At 38.6% G+C, this 20,471-nt stretch overlaps 1 protein-coding gene across 2 annotated transcripts in view; it reads right to left on the bottom strand.

Moving 5' to 3' along the window:
* Nucleotides 1-20,471, bottom strand: part of CHM (CHM Rab escort protein) — a 60,733-nt gene that overhangs the window by 36,569 nt on the left and 3,693 nt on the right. For both annotated transcript variants that reach the window (XM_032123740.1, XM_032123739.1), the window contains exons 2-7: nucleotides 13,410-13,476; nucleotides 7,633-7,705; nucleotides 6,357-6,481; nucleotides 2,264-2,681; nucleotides 1,031-1,147; nucleotides 262-382 (exon numbers count right to left, since the gene is read on the bottom strand). In XM_032123740.1, coding sequence (XP_031979631.1) covers nucleotides 262-382; nucleotides 1,031-1,147; nucleotides 2,264-2,681; nucleotides 6,357-6,481; nucleotides 7,633-7,705; nucleotides 13,410-13,476 — 921 coding nt within the window. The remainder of the gene's footprint in view (nucleotides 1-261; nucleotides 383-1,030; nucleotides 1,148-2,263; nucleotides 2,682-6,356; nucleotides 6,482-7,632; nucleotides 7,706-13,409; nucleotides 13,477-20,471) is intronic.

Below are 20,471 nucleotides of genomic sequence, written 5' to 3'. Positions count from 1 at the left end.
AAGCATTTTGCAACCCTGCTGTAATATGTAATTTTGCTGTTAAAGAAAAATGTAAATAATAAATGATGTGGGAACTAGAAGAGCAAGTGCTTAAGTAGAAGAATTTAATGCTGAAGTGAAAAGGTCATAAAAAGGTCAAAGCATACCTTAAAAATGAATCTGTAAAAATAAACCATGTGAGAACACAGGAGATCTCTCAGAATTGTGCCTCCCTGAAGGAACTCCTAGGAAGGGAGTGTGCCCTGTTCAATGAGACACTACCTTGGTATTCCTCAGGGTGCTGTTCATAGTCCAAACAAAACGTCAGAAATTTCATGAGCATTCTCTTCTCCACCATAGTGAGCTGTCTGCTGTTGAAGACATCTGCTCTAGAACAAGGCACCTGCAAAATATTTTTTAATAACTTCAGATACTTTCCACACTCTGAATGTAAAAGCATCAAGCAGCAACAGTCTGATTACCTAACAAATACTTAAAAAATTACTGTTTTCTATTATAGTTATTTTCTTACATATTTTTCCCCTATTTTTTATTGTAACTAAAGTTACCAATTTTCCACAATAAGAATATTTTTAAATCTTTTTCAGCTTCTTCCCCTTTTTATTTCCCTTCAATTTCACTTGCATCTCTCATTGCAGAGTTAATCAATAGAGGTTGCATTAACTGTGCCAATATCTCCTGTTGCCATTAGCACACTGACTTCTCTTGTAAGTAGCAGAGAGACAAATCAAGTCTGTTAGAATCTTAAAGCCTAAAATCAGTGAATTTTCATCTTCAAGAATTAACTGCCAATCAAACATTTAGCCTAAGGTAAAGATTTATGTCAATATACTGGACTGTACAACCTTATTTTAGTTTGATTGTTTTTTTAGTATTTATATATAACACATGCAAACACCTTTTCCTCTGGAAATTAAAATCATAATTAAGGAAAAATACCAGCTTCTTGTCACAAAATTCTCAAAAAAACAATTTCAAGCTTCTTGACTTTAAGGAGATGAAATACATGCACCACATTATTTTCTGATACCTGCTCTACTTTCCCTTCTCGGAAGGCGAGAACTCGCGTGGCGTTTTTGAACTCTGCGTATCGGCTCACGTTGGACTTAATGAGAAGGTCAATTAGCAGGCCCCGGGAGTAAAGCAACTGCGCAGGGAGGAGAAAGGACGTGGTGGGTGAGGAGGATCAGTGAACTACCCAATACTGCTCATGTAAATCCTCACCAGCTGCTCCTTAAATCACCTGAACTGAGAGTCACCTTTTCCGCAGGAAAATTTCATAATTTTCCAGTTAAGGTTTAGTCATACATAATTTAATCATCTTTCTATAAGCTACAAATATATGATGAAATACAGAAGGGACAGAAATTTAACTATGAACTGAAAATGTTTGTCTGTACTGAAAAGTCTCGTGGTCCTGAGGAACAGACTTTACAAGATCACACAGGAATTTTCTGGATAAAGGTTTCCTGGGACACCAGTGAGGACACTACAAGGAAGCCAAAGTTCCTGTGCCAGGGAAACCCCAGCACAAACTACTGGCCTTGCCCTGCTGACCACTCTTGTGTCTGAATTTCTGGGATTTTCTGCAATTAACACCATGTCACACAATAGGACAGCAAGAATATAAAAAGGATACAAAATAGCATTATCTGCTTAACCACCACCCACTGACTGGTGTTCATGATGTTATTGCAATGATGCTTGAAGTGGGGTGGACATTTGGAACTCCAAGTTTGCAATAATGCGTTTTGCAGTATCTTCACAAAGAATTGAATGAATTATTGAAAAAATTTTCTTTTTCAGTTCACAGAAGTTTGAAAAATCTTTTTAGGCAGAATATGAAAAGTGAAGCATTCAACTTTGAAAAAACTCCCCTATACTGCAAAACACACCTATTTTAAAAGGATAAAAAAACCTGCATGCCGATTGCTTTTTCTTGCTTAAAAATGTAATTTTTTAATGGTACTATTTAAAAGGAGAGATTCTGCAGGTATTACCTAAGTGTTAAATTTCATGAAATGTACTTTAATGGCGATATTTCTGAGCTGTGTTTTTTGATCTCTTTGGTTATAAAACACTTAAGGACACATACTAAATAGCTCATGTTTGTTTTAGGGGTAACAATTCTTACTTCTCAGGAGTGGCTATTTTGCCTCAAAGGTGCTGTCTCACCCTCCTCAACATGAAAGGTTTTAAAACAAATGTCAGCATTTTAAGCAAAGTAAATGTACTTACACAAAAAGAGTCATTCAGTTCCTACCTTGGAAACTAAATCAATATTAAACCTTCTGCCTTCTCTAACAATTTGGGAATAGGTGATTTTCTTTGGTTCTTGGGCAGCATTTTCGGAGGGTGCAGCTTCCATCTTGGCCGGTTCCAGAGCGGACTCTCCGGAAGCTGTGCTGGGAGCAGCTGCACTGCCAGGGGCTGTTCCTGCCCCATCCCCTGGAGCTGCCCTCGCTGCCTCAGTGCCCACGGCCTGCCCTGGCTCTGGGGTCTGTGGCTCCGCTCCAGGGCTCTCTGCTGCTGGACTCTCCTTCCCTGAGCCCGCAGAAATCCCCTCTGCTGCTGGACTCTCCTTCTCCGAGCCCGGAGAAACCCCCTCGGCAGCAGGGGTGCTAAACATGGGCAGCTTTGGCAGTGCACCAGCTTCTTCAACACCTTCAGCCGAATCCTGACTGATTGAAAACACAGAGGGGGAAAAAGAGGGGGAAAAAGTCTTTTCAAAGAGTCTTAAAAACTTGTTTGAAGTTTTGAGTCGGTGCCCGAACAGAAACCTCATGCATTTCTAGAAAAAGCATTAGAATTTCTTTATCCTGGCCAAATCAGGTGTTCCACCCACTAACAAACTCTGGTTCTTTGGCTGCAAAGCTATAATTCAAGAGGACTACTTTTACTGAGGAGAAAAAAACCCCAACAAAAATTTGGGTTTTTATTTTACATGTACTCAAGAGATGGATGGATCTCAAAATGAAAATCAAAACCCTCACGGTGAAACAATACACAGCTACAGAAACAACAAAAATGGAGTATTTTAAAATAAAAGCAGTAATTTGATTAGGTGTTCCCTATGGATTAAAAACCATGAAATTGAAATGCAAATACACATTAAGGTCATTAAGCTGAGCTACTGTCCTGAAGAATACAGACAAGCTTTACACAATGAGCTCTTCTGCAGCCATGATCCCAGCAGGTCCATTGACAACCAGACCACTTTGACCCGAAGCTTAAGTCAAACTTTCAAATTACTTTTTCAACTCTGCCCTTGCATTCTAATTAGTTGTTCAAGCAGCAATGTTGTTATGCAAGTGCTCCAAATCCATGCACAGGCGATGAAGGCAGCCAGTCACGGGAGGGACATTCCCACACAACGTTTACTCTGCACAGCCCATTTCCTTTCCACAACATTTCTTTGAAATTCCCATTATAAAACAGCCCTCCACTTTTAATCTCATCTACTCGTTTTATGTCGAACTTCAGTGACACCTACCTTAGAAAGCAGGACTTTTGAACTTGGTTTAGTTTACACTTACAGCTGAGATGAATCAAATCAGTGTCATTGTAAGTGAAAGGAGTTCAGCAATAATTCCAAACTATCTTTTTATATTTATACCATTTATATTTATACCAAGCCATTAATGCCCTGAACAAACAATTTAATCTTGGCTGAAAACTAATGAACTATGATTTTAAAGGTGACCTGCAAACACAAGAGTATTAACAGGATGGTTAAAATCCACAGAACAGCAAGGAATTACTCAGAATCCATACCAAAATGCTCCCTCACACACCTGCAGCCTTACAGATGGAGGCAGGGCAGGATTTCTGTTCAAAAAGGAACATAAACCTGGTATCTTTTAAAAATTGCTCCTCATTTATGAACTCATTCAGTTCACATGGACTCATGAAAAGTTTGGAAGCAATCTCCCAGCTTGGGCACAGTCACCAGGAAGCACTTAACTCATGACTGGGGTAAAATATTGCCCTGGGAAATACAGGAACTGCTACAAGGAAGCACTAATGAGAGAAGGCTGTTTCTATACATTAATTATGTCTTTTTGCTTCAGATTGCCAGCATTAAGTAACTATAAAATATCAAAGAAAGATAAGTACTTTGACAAATGTTTTTTTAAGAAGTAATCTCTACTACAAATAGAAATGGAAGTCAATTAAATTTTGGGGTTCTATTTGGATTTGGGGGGGTTTTTTTAGGATTTTGGAACATGGTGTTTGTGAAAACTGCAAAAACTCGTGCCATTAATGCAATAAACTAAGAACGAAGCTTTTATTTAACTCATTCCAAACATTTTCATAACACAAAATTTCAGATTAAGGTTTTCTTTCCGCATTCTCCCAATCTCAATGAACAGTTGGTCGCATTTTAAACATACTCCATTATTACTTTTTAGAATCAAAATAAACTTGGATTCATAAACACACTGTATTTTTCCGTATCACTCTGAAAAGCAGTGTAACAGAAATATTTACATATTTTACATCTCTGTTCACTTTCCATTAAAGAATACCTAAATCTCCATGATTTGCAGCACACTTTTTAAAATGAAAGCTTAAAAACTGTATATAATCTAAATTCATGACATCCTTCCTATAGGACCAAATATGCCTGAATAATGTAAGAACTGTCTATAAAAATGACTCAAATTGAACTTCTGTACAGACAATTCTTCTCCTAATTCAGAAAAAAATAATACATCTGCAGACAAATTGTTGTGTAAATTTAGAATATTATCTTCCACCATTCATCAATTAATGGTACTAACAAAGGAATATCTTAAAATGAATGTGTCTTATTAATGCCTTGTAACAGCAACCCCTTCAGATAGGTCAAATGAAAAATTGCCAACCAGCTGGTTAATTTATTCAGCACAGGTGTTCACTATTTATTTTTCAGCCATTTGCCTTTTTTCAATACAGCTTATGTAGACACAGTATTCTTTCCCTTTGATGGATGCACTTTGTTCTAAGGCCATTCATTTCAGATTTGCACTGTGTATATTATACGGCTACCCAGCTGTTTATTCTTTCAAAATAAATGTTTAATGGTTACTTCATAGGAGTTACAAAAGTTAAGCAAAAACAACAGAATCTAGGCAGAACACGTAAATTGTCAGAAACACAGTAATTGACTCTCTCAGGAAGTTTGAAGCTCTTTTGGAGAACTTTTTCTTTGCCAGGTTTTCTTGTTGGGGTTGTTTTTGGTGATGACCAAGACAGACAGCACTGTACTGAGCTAAGTCAAATGCTTAAAAGCATAATTTTACCCAAGTATAATCTCACTTCTAAGTGTGAAATCTCAGTGCTGGGGGACTCATTTGGGAGCCAGCTATCAGTCAAAAATCATATGCAAAGTTAAGAGACTACGAAACCTTTCCATCTGATTTAATCCTGGTTCTGAACAATATTTATTATGACAATTACAATATTCAAGTGCTATTCCTTTAAAATAAGTAGTACATTTTATCTGCAATCCAGTCAAGCACTGTTACTGTGCAGCACTGAACCTTGGAACAGTTTCAGTCTGCGACCTTCAGATTGTATTCATGTAATTCACACCTTTTTTCCCTACTTATGTTTATGGAAAGAAATATCTATTTTTCTTTGACTGTGTGTCAGCATTTCATTTAGCTACCTATGGTATTTTCTAAGGGATTCAAGGTTAAACTTATATAACTATCTCAAAGAACCTCTCAGGAATTCTGGAGAGTGTTCAGTTCAGTGCAAAATCCAGAAGATAAAAATAATAAATAAATAAATACACAGTCCAGTTAGTTAAATTTATATTCAGTGGATTTAACTTCAGTGAGTTAAATTCATTACATATAAAGAGGACAAAGGACAAATACTACTTTATCATTTTAGCATAATGAAGTATTTAATAGTCACAGTACTGCTGCCCATTTGTGTTCCTGTTCTTTTGTATCTAGTTCATTTTACATGTATTTAGGGGTTTAATTTTTGTCTGTGAGAACAGCAGCTTTTAGCCAAATTAAGAATGGAAAAATTTAATTGATGGCAGTGCACGACTGCCTATTAGTACAACTACCTACATACACAACATTTCTGTTCTCTATGCAGAAGTAAATCACCAACTCACAAAGTTGGCCAACAAATTACACTGCATCCAGAGAGGTCATTTAGGAAGGATCAGGTTGTTTCAGTGAAGTGATTTCAACAAAGCACAAGAACATGAGGAACATTTCAGAGGCCAGGGTTACTTTTTGAGACAATGTGCAATATGGCAGTGTGGTGAAACCCTTAAAACCAAAAGCACAGCGTGATCATTTACCTCTGGGCATGCAAAATTGTTCATGTATTGCTACATTTCTACTTACTCGCCAAAACAGAAATCTTCTACATGTTGAATAGTTTTATCCTTGCTGGTAAGAGGAATAGCTTCTTCATTCTCAAGGATCAGTTTTCTCCAGTCTTCACATTCATCACTGAGATCTGTCTTTTGCTTAAAAGAACAAGTATAAAATTACAAATTGTACTGTGCAAGCTGTTCTTGAACTATAAATCTCCGTAGTCACAAATAATTTGTACCATCTAATAATATAAGAAAAAAAGCCATCTTGACTGTCCTAATGTTTTTTTCTATTTATATTTCTTGAGTTAAAACAGTTAGAGTTGGTTACTTTATCATAGTATGCCAACATTTGTACTACAGCATTGGCTCTGGTAATCTGAAATACAGTGTTAAAAGAAACTTAGTAGAGAGTTGAATGTAACTTTGAATACAATCTCCTAAAAGACAGGTTTGCCACAGCCAGGATAATTCCAGGTTCTATGATAAAACTCTTTGAATGGAGACCATATGGAAAAACCTGGTGATTTGGGGAACTGTATTAATCTGTGCACAAAGGAATCTCTAAAATCATACCATAGAACACATAGAATGTGAAGCTCTGGCACTGAGCAAGTCCCCTGATTATGCCAGGAGGCAGCACAGTGTAAAGAACAGGCATGAGACTGAGCTGAGAAACTTCCATCTTCTACGGCCCAACAGGCTCCGAGGATTTCCGTAAATAACAGAGCAGCCATTTGCTAATCTGGTCCAAGTGCTCCATCTCCTAAAAAATATCCTCCCCGGAAGATTTCTGGTGGACTGTCATGAATTAGATAAACTTTGGTCATTGAAAAATACACTACCAGCATTCATCTTTTTGTCCTTCAGTGGAAGGATCCAGCACCCACCTTCCTCCCTGTAAAGAAGAATCAGCTGAATGCAAACGAGAAAAACAAGAGTTGAAGTATCAGAGAGTGGAAAATAATCAAAGAGAAAATGGAAATGACCAGATTATCATTTACAGAAGGTAAAGGAACTGAAACAATTGTGTAGTTGCTTCTCTTTAAGCTCAAGAACCCAGAAGTGTGGCCGAGCACCAGGCTGGTCTCAATCAGATTAACGACCCAGGCACATCAGAGCCTCAGACTGCCAGGCCAGATGGGTGAGTCTCAACCAGTAAAGCTGGGAACTACAAACCTCTTTGATCTGTCAAATTACCAAAGAGCAAAAGCAGGGTGGTAATTTTTCTTGTAATAAATCATGCACACAGCAGAGATTCAATGTTAAGGAGGCCTAAAAGAAGCAATTTGGGAAACTTTTACCTGATTTTCTTTAATCCAGGACAATAATCCTGAAAAACTAAAGCTGGCCCAGTTTCCACCATAGTAATTTCTCCTGTAAAGAAAAAACAAAAGGAAAACTTGTTGGACAGGTCAAACCTAGCTTTTTCAGATTTAAAGAAAAAATAACCAAGCCCAACACATTCAAAACATTTTCCATGGCAAGATTTTTCAGATGCAGAATAGATAAAAATTAGTATTTTGCAACTCTTAATGAAATGCAAAATTTCCGTTTTCCTCACTGTATGCATCTCTGACCAAACAGCCTATAATCCAAAATCAAATATTTGGAGGGTAAATGGATAATGCTGAGAAAAACACATGGGATGGTGTGAAGAAAAGGAAAATAGAGATAATACTGCTTCTTGGCCAAGACTGGCTCTCTTATCCATCGTGTCAAATAAAGGGAAGTGCAGTTTACTGTTATCCACTGCTTACACAACATATTATGCCTATTACAGACTGTGAAGACGCTCTGGCAAAACTCTTACTGAACTGCATGTACTGCAGGTGGAGCCAAAGGAACTGATTTGTACATTTGATCATCCCTCCCTGAGCTCTTACCAGTTTCTATTTACCACCTTCTTGCTTGAAAAAGATTATTTACCATTTTTAAATCACAGAAAATTAGTAGTTCTGCTGTTAATCAAAGAAAATTTCTGCTCTTTCTTTTTAAAATTTCTCTACCAATATTTCTCTAAACATCAGTCGGATTAGTTGGCTTTTGTTGTCGTGCATAGCACATCTTCAGTACTTAACAACTCTTGAGAAGAAAAATAATAGAGCAATTACATTTTAAAAAGTCACCAGTTCTTGCAAAATAAAACAGTTATTTCAGGATTTAACTCCGTTTTCTGGCACTGTGTACTGGCACTTCAGAAGCCTGAAGGATACCAGAAATACCCTCCTGAACATATAGCTAATGTTATTTCATACAGTAAAAAAATAAAATAATATGTAGGGAGGAAGACAGGGTTTGCATTTTAAAGAATAATGTGAAGGCTGTTAAATCAATCTTATCATAACCTCCTCCACTCTTAAATTGTAGAGATCAGTGTGATAACAGTGAAAAGCTAAATTCAGGTTAGATTCTCCTGACTAGATTTACGATGGGATGCTTTTGACAGGGCTTATCTGCACTGACAAAGACTTCATTAAGAGTGTCAGCCCCGCTCCAGCACCAGAGGCTGCTGCTCTGGACCGTGGTGCTTACTTAGCATATGAAGGACAGATGTCTGCTGAGCAGTGCCTAATTGCTCCTGACTACAAACTGACCTAAAAAAGTCTTTCAGCTCCTGCAAGGCAATAGTGAAGAACATAAACAGGACATCTTTTGCAAAGACAACAAAATTCAGCATTCTCTGAATAAAGGTGGCTCCAGCACCGGATCGTGGTGTTCCAGGCCCCAAACTGGGGGGACTGGGCCCACACCCTGCAGTGTGCTGACTCTGAGAAGCAGAGCTCCATCTGCAGATGGTTTCCAACCAGGAATTCCAGTCCTCTGTAACAGGAGTTCATCCTTACTTCGTGTGAAAGACATGGATGAGCTCCAAAAGTACTGCTGTTTGGTATCACATAGAACACAAAGCAATGAGGATTAAATCTATTAAATGCCCAGTTCTGTGAGATTTCTATCTGTAAAAGACACTGACAGTTGCATGTGATGATAACCTCCATCTTTGTTTTAGCTGTCAATGGTGAAGGGTAATTTTTTCATGTTTCTTCAGATTCCACTGAATAAAGAGTTAAATATCAACATACTATCGGTCACTTCTGGGATTTCCAAAAACCATGGCCACAAAGATTTATTTTTAAGGAAATGTGCTGCTCTGGTTACAAGTTTCTTGAATATGGAATACAATATATGGCTGTCAGAGCAAGCAATGCCACTGATCACAGAAATCCCAGAAAACACCTGCCTAAAATTAGGCATAGGTTTCTTGAATCTACACCAACATAAGGTCATGCATATTTAGACTATTTAAAGTTAGAACTTTCATTAAGAGAAATGAATGTTATTTTCACAGAGTTACAAAAGTTTATTTGTGAGCTGTCAGACACTTTCATGTGAGCATTCCTCTGTTCATCAGCTGAATTTTCCTTTGAAATTATTTTTTTTACCCAGTGTTGAGGCAACCCAGTGTGTGCAACAAAGCACTGCATGACCCTGCTGTGGAGCTCCATCCATTCTGAGGAGGCGGTACTGCCCTTCTCCAAAGGAAAATGAACCACAGCTGTCCCTCCTTTCCTCTGCTGTCTGAGCATCCTTCCCAAGCTGTGTTATGCCACCTCAAATATTCATCTTCTCAAGTAGCAACTTCCAGATTTTTTTATCCTGGAATTTTAATTAGTTGCCCTGCACTACATGATGAATCAGGATTGCTTAATTTTCTCATCTGAAAACACTACAGAAAGAAGAAAGACCAGACATGATTACTGACATAATGAGCAAAGTTTATAGCAGAAGTCTTGAAGAGGAATTCTGAGAAGAGCTGACTAATGGTTTTACAATTAGGACTCCTTTGTAACCAAATATTTTTGTTATAATTGCCCTGAAGATGAACTGAGGAATTCCTTAAAGTAATGGTCAAGATCAAAGCCTAATTAAAGCTAAAATATTGTCCGAAAATCTCAAGGCCTAAGCTCCCCTCTTCTCTTGCTATATTAGCAAACTACAAAGATGGATATTCTCTCCCTTTTTTAGGGTTATAATTCAATAATCCCCTAATTAAGAACAGGAAGCATTTTGAAGGTATAACAGCAGAGGTGGAAAGTACTTTTTCTACCAAGTTAGAGCATAGATGTTTTCCTTCCTTACCATACATTATTTCCTAAATTATATTTGCTCAAAACTCCTCCTGTGTTACCTGGATTTCACCTGAATTACAACACTGGTCCTTTTCCTTCATATTTTTCAAATCTCTAATCTGCAGTTCAGAGCTAACAGAAGAACTGCTGAAGCCATTTTGCAAACTTTTGGAAATGTAGCTGAAGTACAATTTTACCTCTGCAGAAAGCTTGTCTCTTCTCCTACATTAGCTTTTTTTTCTTCAGTTACTAACACCATTTTCGAAATAATTGGCAAATTCCAATCCAGAACATTGAAATCACAAATTGTTTCTGACTGACTAACAATCTGAATCTGAACCAAGAGAATCTCTAACGTGTTCTTTTGCAGACAGACTGCAATTTGAGAAACTGGACACTTCCGAAAGCAGAAGATTCACATTTAAAACGGGACTAAGAACAGCAAAAGCATTTGATGGCCTGTGCCTGCTCAGGAGCTGGCCCTTCCCAGGGCACAGCCTCCACAGTGACACTCAAAGCTGGTGCTGGCTGGACAGAAGCTGCTGATGCCTCACAATTTCCCCCATGAGCTGCCTTGATTTGTCTGTCCTGCATCTGATCTTCCAGAAAGAAGTCCTGACCCATCAGAGCAGCTGTCTTTTGCACAGGAAGTTACTGCCACATTGATTTTAAGGATCTGAACACAAATGACTTATGTTTCAAACCCATAAAGTTTCATGCGCTACCTATTAGTACACAGGCAAATGTATTAAAGATTCCCATTCTGGCACAGTGATGGTGTTTAGGAGCTTCCTGGCCTTCCAAGAGGAGGAGTTTAACTCAAACAGCTCCTGAGATCCTTCAGCCCAACAAAAGGGTGGGTGATGGTGGCAGTCACTTGTGCTACATCGCATTATATCCTGGGATATGGACATGACCAAAGGGAATTACCACGGCCCAGCTGAGACCATATTTTACTCTCTACTATCTTTGCTGTGAGATTGTATCCTAAACCAAAGTAAACAGAAAAAGAACTTTTCAAAAAAGCTCAAAAGATACCAGAATGAAGAATTTTTTGCCTAGTTTTCCTTACTGAAATTAAATAACTTCTTTATTTTTCTTGCAAGAAATTGACCTGCTTTGAGAAGCAACTTTTTTGCTCTCTGGCTGCTGGACTTCCACAGCTCCCTCATTTCCCTCTTCCAGAAGAGGGCTGTATAAAGACACAGGGTCTATTACCACACATATTTTACAAGTTCTGAAAAAAAAAGTGAGGCAAATTGCCTAGCTGAAAGTGCAACAAACTACAAAAGCAGGGATCTTGGACTGGGGAGGTACAGGGAGAAGGCCCAGCACACTTTTGGATGCTCAAATAAAAGAATTTTGGACATAAGGAACACTCAAGGGCTCTACAGGCTAAGTATAGTCAAAAAATAAGATACCAGGTGTCAAGAAGCAAGACACGCCCAGCTTACTCTACTTCTCACAGAAGAGAAGTTAAAATTCTGCATCTTGACCCTCCTTTGCCTTTGAATTAAATTCTGTGTGGAGAGATAAATAAACCAATAAGGAAGGATGTAGACATTAAAACTGCAGCCTACAAATGCTGTATTCCAGATGCTGAAAATCAAATACAAAAGGTAGCTAAACATGCCTCACTCCTAACTGCCCCATCCTCAGTAACCAAACTGGTACATAACTACAGCATTAAAAGAGGCAAAGAAGCAAAGGACCAAAAGCAGAAACTTGGGCAAGTGGTTAGGAGAAAGTCCTTTGCATGTGCACAATTAGTAGAGGAAGCATATTCACTTCAAGTAATCCACTTTTAGTCTTCATCTACCTTTCTCCAGCAGCTTCAAATTTAAACTAAGTGCCAATCTCCACGTTTTAAATTGCAAATTACTTTTCTAAATCATTTAACAAATATCCTTGAAATTTCACATGTCAACAACTCATTAATATCTACAGTAAATGTAGCTCTCTGAGAAGAACCACAGATTTTATGTTTATTGAGACAGATAGCTGGCACAGAGAAATAGAGCTCCTTCAATTACTAGTTGGCAGAAGCTAACTTCAGTTTAAAATCAGTCTACAGCAATTTATGGCAACACTGCAGTGAAGTGACTATTTTGAATAAGATTAGCTACTGCTGATGGCAATGCTTGGACAGTGTTTATAAATCAAACTCAGAACTCAGTATTTTATACTAGGCCACTTCAAAACTATCTCCCATAATCACCTATGCAGTATATTATGATAAATGCAAACATGGCAGGAGATTAAAATTAATAAAATAAGGTACAGAAGGTAATGAGAGCAAGTAAACTGTAAACAAAGACTTTATGCATATATGTTTTTAATACCTGGTGCCTGACTTAACTCAGGCCTTTGTAGGGAACAACAGATTAATCAAAGTAGCACATCTAACAGAGGTATTTCAGTAACCCCAAATCTCATTTTTGAACACTCTGAGAAAAATCTGAATTCATAATTCTGATTGTTAATGAACAGAAAAACATACATTGTTAAAAGGTGATATTCATCATAGCTAAGAACAGGCACGGATAACAGAAATCAAAGTTCCAGTGACCAATACTATTACAGACTTCGATAGCCAATGAAAACAAAAAACTGAAATAACACGAGTCATTGTCACCAAAGAGAACGGGATAATTACTGCCAGGAATGAGAATGAAGGGCACTAAACCTGCAGCCATTCCTGCCTGTAGCAAAGAAGGAGCCATCACAGCATCCTTACCACAGCACTGATGTTCCAAATTCCTGCGCTAGCTTCCAAAAACTGCCTACTCTATTGATGGAAATAACACCCCCAAAATAAGGCAGAGACAGAAGCATAACATAACTTGGTGCCAGATGAAGAGAGAAAAGTCCTGCAGCCCACAGTGACAGAGACACAGAAACCCTTCTAGTCAGTTTAGCTCTTAAAAAGGGAAATTACTGGAGTAACTTACGAATCCACATGAAGAACTCTCTGGCCACTTCTGGCACACGCTGCTGCAATAATGGACTCAGGCAAACCTGCAATGATACATGCAGTTTTTAGAACTTACCATGCTGTGACATATTAAAAATTGCAATAATGATGGAACTTGGTCAGAAGCAGGCAACTTAAACACAAGAAATTTTACAATGTGAGTCACTGAAATTTTTAACAGTCTCATGCTACTAAAGCAATGAACAATATTTTGTGCTCTTTAACATTTGGTGACCCTCCTGAATGCAACTTTTTTTTTTTTTAGCAACTGTATGGCACATACCACTTGCAAACACTACTGAGTTAGAGCTTGGCACCAGTGTCTTCTCTCCACACGCTGCTATCATAACCAGATTGAGTAACTGCCAGCACAATGATACCCAAATCTTAGTGGGATGCTCTGTAACAACAATCCTGGTAATGTACACAGGTATTACCTGAAGGCATTTTTGTGTATTTCTGTTCACTTCAGAGACTGACATAAAGACTGTGATTGTCCTTAAGAGTGGTATCCCTATCAAAATCTCCCACGTTATGCAATTACACTCTACCAAATCAGTATGTTTTCACTATATTTAGAAAAAATATGTAGCACAAAAGCACACCAAAAGGCTGGTGATAACTCTACCAGCAATACATGCTTGGAATGGCACAGAATCCTGACTGGAGTTCAATAAATAAATAAATGAGGTTGTTCTGTAATGTCTGCTCCCACTCACCAGATTTCACATGCCCAGTTAGATGCCTTGGATTCTGGAGCAGGTTCAGAAAAGCAGGGCAGCTCACCAGCTAAGCAGCTCTGTGGTACTAACTTCTCTGAAATCTCATTTTAAATGATCTGTTGGCTCTTTAAGCAAGTAATTCAGGAACAGCAATTAAAATTCGAGGGACTGGTATTAGGAGACACTTAGGCCATGTATTCAATTAAGGGATGAGATTAAAGAAAGTGAAAGGAGTGTTTGGCTGATCTGATTTACAGCAGCACCAGAAGCAGCTGCACTGGTACAACTGCAGAGACAGAACCGGAAGGGGAAGAAGCAGCTGTGGAAGGGCACAATCTACTCCGGCTCACTTCATGACAAACACAATCTCCAGCAGAATTCCAGGCCTGCGCTGTCTATTCCTTACAGGCAACAGTGCCTTCACCAACAAATAAAACCTTGCATTTTAGAAAACACCCCTTGGGAGCTGGGTACACCAGACCACAGTTTCACCAACTCTTTAAACTAGCAAAGGCCAACACAATCATCAAAATAAAGAGGTGCAACCTCTGCCCTTATCTTCTGCCACTCCTGACCTCCTTCCAAACCAAATAAATGGTCAGTTTTTGGGACAGCAGTTCCATGGTGATGTCCAAAAGTACAAATGTTTGTATCAAAACACAGAAAGAGGTTTAAGACAGGCATGACATATCTTCCAGGAAAATAGCTACAACTTCCCTGCAAATTTTCTGGTTTTAATGACCACTTTTTTGATGGATTTAAAAAACAAAATCCTTTTCTGAATTGATCAAGCAGAAAAATGAAAATAGTTTTGCATTGCTGACCTTCGACAGCAAGTGAAAGTTTAACACAGAATTAACCTCCAGGGGTAGAAGGAGGGATGAAGAGCTGCAGCAGTTCTTTGGACATTTGTTTCACAGCCTAGAAAGGCCAAAAGTCTTTTGAGTTGAATTTTTGAAAGCAAGACCTCAAAACACAGACCGTTGGGACCACGGAGACAAGGAGAAAATACATAAGTGCAGCACACACTTCAGGACTGACATAAGATCCTGGCTGTACACAGTCATTATGTGAAAGCTCCACACTCAGCTGTCCCCCCGTGTTTATATATATGGTTCATTTCGCTCCCTCTATAAACTATCTGGAATAGAATCTACAACTACTCTTTGTTTGGAGTTCCCAAAAAAGCTTTTCTTTCCCTCACTGGGGCACAGACAGTATTACTCTAGAAATGGAATTGAGAAACTTGTTTCTCCTTCCTTATTGATAAAAGCCACTGAGAAAGTGTTGTAAAACATCACCAGTGCTGCCTGGCTGACCTGGGCCGAGTTATAGCTACCAGGGCATAACTGATTGCTTTAAGCTTGATCCAATTGATACTGTGTTGGAGGTCTGTTCTTCCATTAACCTTGGATGAAATTGTTCCCTGAATTAGCTTCCTTGCTTTTGAAAGCTGGCATCAATTTTCCTCACCAACCCTGTGCTTCTAAGACATAGTGGCCCCCCACATACCCACTGGTAAGAGTGGGAGTGTGGCCGGAAGGCGAAGCCTGCGCATCTCAGCTTCTGGAGAGGCCCTGGACAACCTGACGGAGCAGGACACCCTTTGTTCTTGGGTGACAATACCTCAGGAAACCTAAGAAATAAGACTGTCCCATGGCACCTGTTTCTGAATTCTCTTCTCCAAGAGAAACGAGGGCACAGGGAAAAGAGGTGGCTTTGTCAAATGCGAGTTACTCCTACATGTGACCTTGCACTGCATGGTGATTACTGAACTAAAGCCTTTTCCAAGAAAGAGGGTTCTGGACAATTACAATATAGTTACAAACTGTCCTTCTTTATCTAGGAAAAAACTAACTTGGAAAAGCCTGCTTACAGAAATGGCAATTTATGAAATGGTAACATGGAAAGCTGAACTGTCTCCTACAGGATGCTCAGACAGTTGTGCAAAATAGGTCCCCTTCAGATGATTCAGTAACAGAGAAATATGTATTTTTAGAACCTGTTCCTATATGGAAACAGCTTTATGTTCTGAACTTTGATTTGGCAAAAACCTTAAGATGGATTATATTCAGATTTTGAAATGTGTTTGGATCTTCACTACAGAGCAGACTCTGGATTCTAAAGTTTCCCCTATCCCTAATGAGTAGATAAACCTGAATATCTCTAGGCTGTTTTCCTCATGAAGGATCACTCTAACACTTCTTGCCACTCATCCCTCTTGGGGATCACTCAGCTGCTGGTTTGGCCAGCTTAAAGGATTAAAGGACATGTATCACTCCTGATGTTTAATGTCTTTGAACAGACAGTTGAGTAATGACCTGGATCCAGTAACGTCGATCACCAAGAACACCAAGATTGAAAAAAAAAATTCTACATCTCCTTTTAGATTACCGTTAAAAAATTCTAAGCCTGTACTACCCAACTCAGCAATCGAATTACCGAATCATCGTTACCCTCTAGTACAACTAATAGTAACCAATGTTTTCCTACTAAGTTATTACACATACTAGTTATTATGAAAGACAGCTCCCACTTTATTGTATCTGAAATATCTGAAAAGGGCTACTGCAAAAGAACATTTTCTCAAGTAAGGTTTCAAATCCAAACAGTTTTTAGATTTGCAACGGTATTAGCAGGAAATAATAAGTCTGAACAGGAATTGCATGATCCAACCACAAGAAAGCAGCAACAGATCCAGACTTCAGTGTGTTACACATAAACATCTGGCAGCATAAAAGAGATTTATGTGGAAGAATTAGGAATCCATACAAATTCTTGTATCTATTTACCGTGCTGACTCAGAAGTTCTTTGTATTTGAGGCAGAAACAATTCAGAAATAGCAGAGCTTGTTACCAAGAAATATGAACATTTTCTGTGCTTCCTGGCCCTTTCATATCCCCCTCTTAGAACACTTACATGTGAAATATTTGTATTACGTTAAATTGTCCTGCACCTCATTTCTCCTTCCAGGAAAAACAAGGACAAAGAGTTTTCCTTCATGAAGGACTGGTTAGTACAAGCTGGAATCTCTACTATCATTCCTTAAAGCCATTGCCTTCTTTCTCCACTTACTAACTCTCCATTTATCAAATGCAGTATTAAATCAGCCTCTCTGGCCTTCTCAAGAAAACATTAAAGTTTCAGTGAGGTAGGACATTCCATCTGCACACAGATATAAAAATAAGTACAAAATTAGCAATTTTACTCATTAGTGATCTCTGGATTGCTAACATGTTCTTCCAGGTAGAATTTCATAGGTGGTACTTGCCACCGACCCATCCAGCAGGCAATGCATTCACTGCCTCACTGCAACACTTTGCAAAGTCAAAGTGAACTAACTCACGACTCTTTCTAGTGTTGCTCCAGGAACAATGCTGACTGCACACTCGTCCTTCTGCTTGGTTCCCCATTGGAAAGAAACAAAGTGGCAAGCAGACTAAATTTTAACACTAATTAGGCTCTATTAAACTAACTAACATGGTGGCATGGCCACTTCAGCACTCAGTAGAAACTGAGGGTTGTACCAACTTTTCTGTACAACGCCCTGGAAAGTGCTGAGAGACTGAAGGGCTGCCTCAGAACCAAGTGCAGACAGAACAAGAGTACCCAGCAGGCAGGCAGCAAACACTGGTTTCAGGACAGTCCTGCGGGGAACAACACCATTTATCTGTACAGTCCCCTCTGACAGCACTCGCTCTCACTGCCACTGGCTGAGTACTGTCTCCATCCCAGCCTTCTTGGATACATAACAGGCAGATTAAGCTCAATAAATCTTACAGAGGTGGCTGCTGCAAGCTGACCTTGAAGCCTGCATCTGGTTGTTTCCAGTAACCTCTGACCAAGATCATCTCCATTACATGAATTTTTGGAGCTTCCCTATGAAACAAAATCAGGCATACTCTCATTCTCAAGAATTGCGTTTTAGAAGTAAAAAATAAATAGAGAATTAGCTGCACATTATTTAGTTATCAAAAAACCAATTCTATTTTTAGTTTCAATACAACAAAATTAAAGTTTCAGATAACTGCTACGGTGGAAAACTTTTTTCTTCAGTTTTAAAAGCCAATTAATTTCTAAAGTCTTACAACATAATGAAAAGTTATAATTCACCTCTGTGTGATCAAAAATTAATTTTAGGATTACACATTGTGTCTCCTGCTTAGCAGCTGTTACTTGCTGCTCTAGTGCTGCACCGCCTCTTGCAGTGACTTGAAAAGGATGCAGTCACTGCCTCAAGCAATTTCTAAACTAAACAGCTTCATATCTGTGGAAGCATCTTGGTTCCTGAGCTGTTCACTGCAAACTGTTTTGCAGTCATCCAGATGATAAGTTTTTACTGAATTACACAAGATTCATCTTGAAAAGGCTTAAATGTTTAATTTGCTTCACTCTATCTACTAAATAAATCACAAGTGGCTTTTTCATAATATAAAATGTTGAAGGGAAATATATTAAAAATGTTGGAACATAGACAATTTCAAAACAATCTTCTGGAGTCAGACAGTTGACCAGCTGCAATAAATTTTGTTTGCATCTGAACTTCTAAGTAGAGAAGAGCAGCTGACTCTGGAGGAGCTCACTACCAAATACTCATGGTGTGTTTTTGGTATATGTGAAACTTTAAAAGCATTTCGTAATTTAATTGCAAATTAAAATACTTCTTGTATATAATATTTTAAGTTAAAGATGATTAAAATGGATTCATTTTAATATATGCCCATATTGCAGAGCAGTATCAGAACGTACATTGGCATTACAGAGCATGGCATAGAAATGCCAATCCACTAAAAAAAGTAAGAATATGTAACTGGTCAAGAAAGAAGTCACAAGTTAAAAGTTTCTTCTCCTACACTGTAATTGCATATATTTATCTGTGTCTCATCAGAGAAACTTGGCAATGAAGACCATGGAATCTCACAGTTGGTGTAAATCAACATTATTTAGAAAAGGAACACAAGCACTTAGGCTTGAAATAAAAATTTAACTTCTTACTAAAAGTTATACACCAAGCAGTGTTCTCTGAAAAGTGTTCTCCAGCACATGCTACAGCTGAGTCTAATCTTTGGTTTAATGCGATAGCAGCAGATAAAGCAAATCACATGCAGTAAAAGATCTGTACAGCCAGACACACATTCCGTTTTATTTTCACTTGAGTCTGCTAATATTTTCATTCCTTTTCTGCTTCCCCATGCGAAGAGACCTTGCACTCCTTGCTCCTCATACATTTTTAAACATTTCACGAAAGGATATTTAGGAAGTTTCTTCTCTTGCACTAGCAGTTCCAGGTAGATCTGTGGGTACCACCAGGATCTCTCACAGGGTGCTCTGGCACAGCCCAGAGAGCAGCTCCTGCAGGAGGGCTGAACCCCCAGCCCTGTGGCTGTTCTCCAGCCAGTGGAACCACATTTCCTACTGAGATACACAAACCTGGCGTTTCAACTGTTCCTCATTCAGAGCAGAATCTAAAAGTACCTTGCTAAGCCTTTTTCTAAAGGAGTTTTTCACCTTGATATGCAGATGACCTACTCTGTATTTTTCACAGTAGGGTCACAGGAGTCCTACAGGCTCTGATTTTGTAAGATCAGCAATATAATCTGGAAAACCTGCAGAACACAAACGGGCTGAGAAGGACAGCAAAGGGTTCACAGAACAATGAGTTTGCTCACAAGAGCAGTCAGGGACATTGCACAGTATCTGGGAAAGAACACTGTCTGAGGTACCAGTGGGAGCCTAAACCTCCCAGGCAGCCATCACAGCACCTCTGCTACACCCCAAAATCCAGACTGGAAGCTAGGCCAGGACACAACCCCTCAATTTTAGTCAGGTTAAAAAAAATCAGTAAACAAGATAAAGGTACATTTACATTTGGAGAATACAGAAAAAATGAAAGGGGGACACACACACAGGACAGGACTGGGAGTCAGTGTTCATTTTGTTTGACATTCACATGGACAGGCAATGACTTATTTACAAATGATTATAAAAACGTGGGTCTATTTCCTCCTTTCAGACATCAACACTACAAGTCAGTGCCACTGTGTTAGTCCACAATGGCCACTGACGTCAAAAAATATCCATCTTCAGCTGGTTTTCCATTGAGCTTTCATCAACTCTAAACAGCTGCTGATATAAACTGAAGACTGTGCAGTTATATAAGGTAATGTAATCAAAATATCAGCCCAAAAGATGTATTAGAAAACATTTTTGGCACAGTCTAAAAATATCCTGCAACAATAAAACCATTAGGAGTTATTATTCTTTTTTAAATCAATCTTCAGTGTAAACTTTAAAATTCACATCTGTAATATTTGGG

The sequence above is a fragment of the Corvus moneduloides genome, chromosome 14 (genome assembly GCF_009650955.1).
Source record: "Corvus moneduloides isolate bCorMon1 chromosome 14, bCorMon1.pri, whole genome shotgun sequence".
Taxonomy (NCBI): domain Eukaryota; kingdom Metazoa; phylum Chordata; class Aves; order Passeriformes; family Corvidae; genus Corvus; species Corvus moneduloides.
This window is presented reverse-complemented; position numbering and strand designations above follow the sequence as displayed.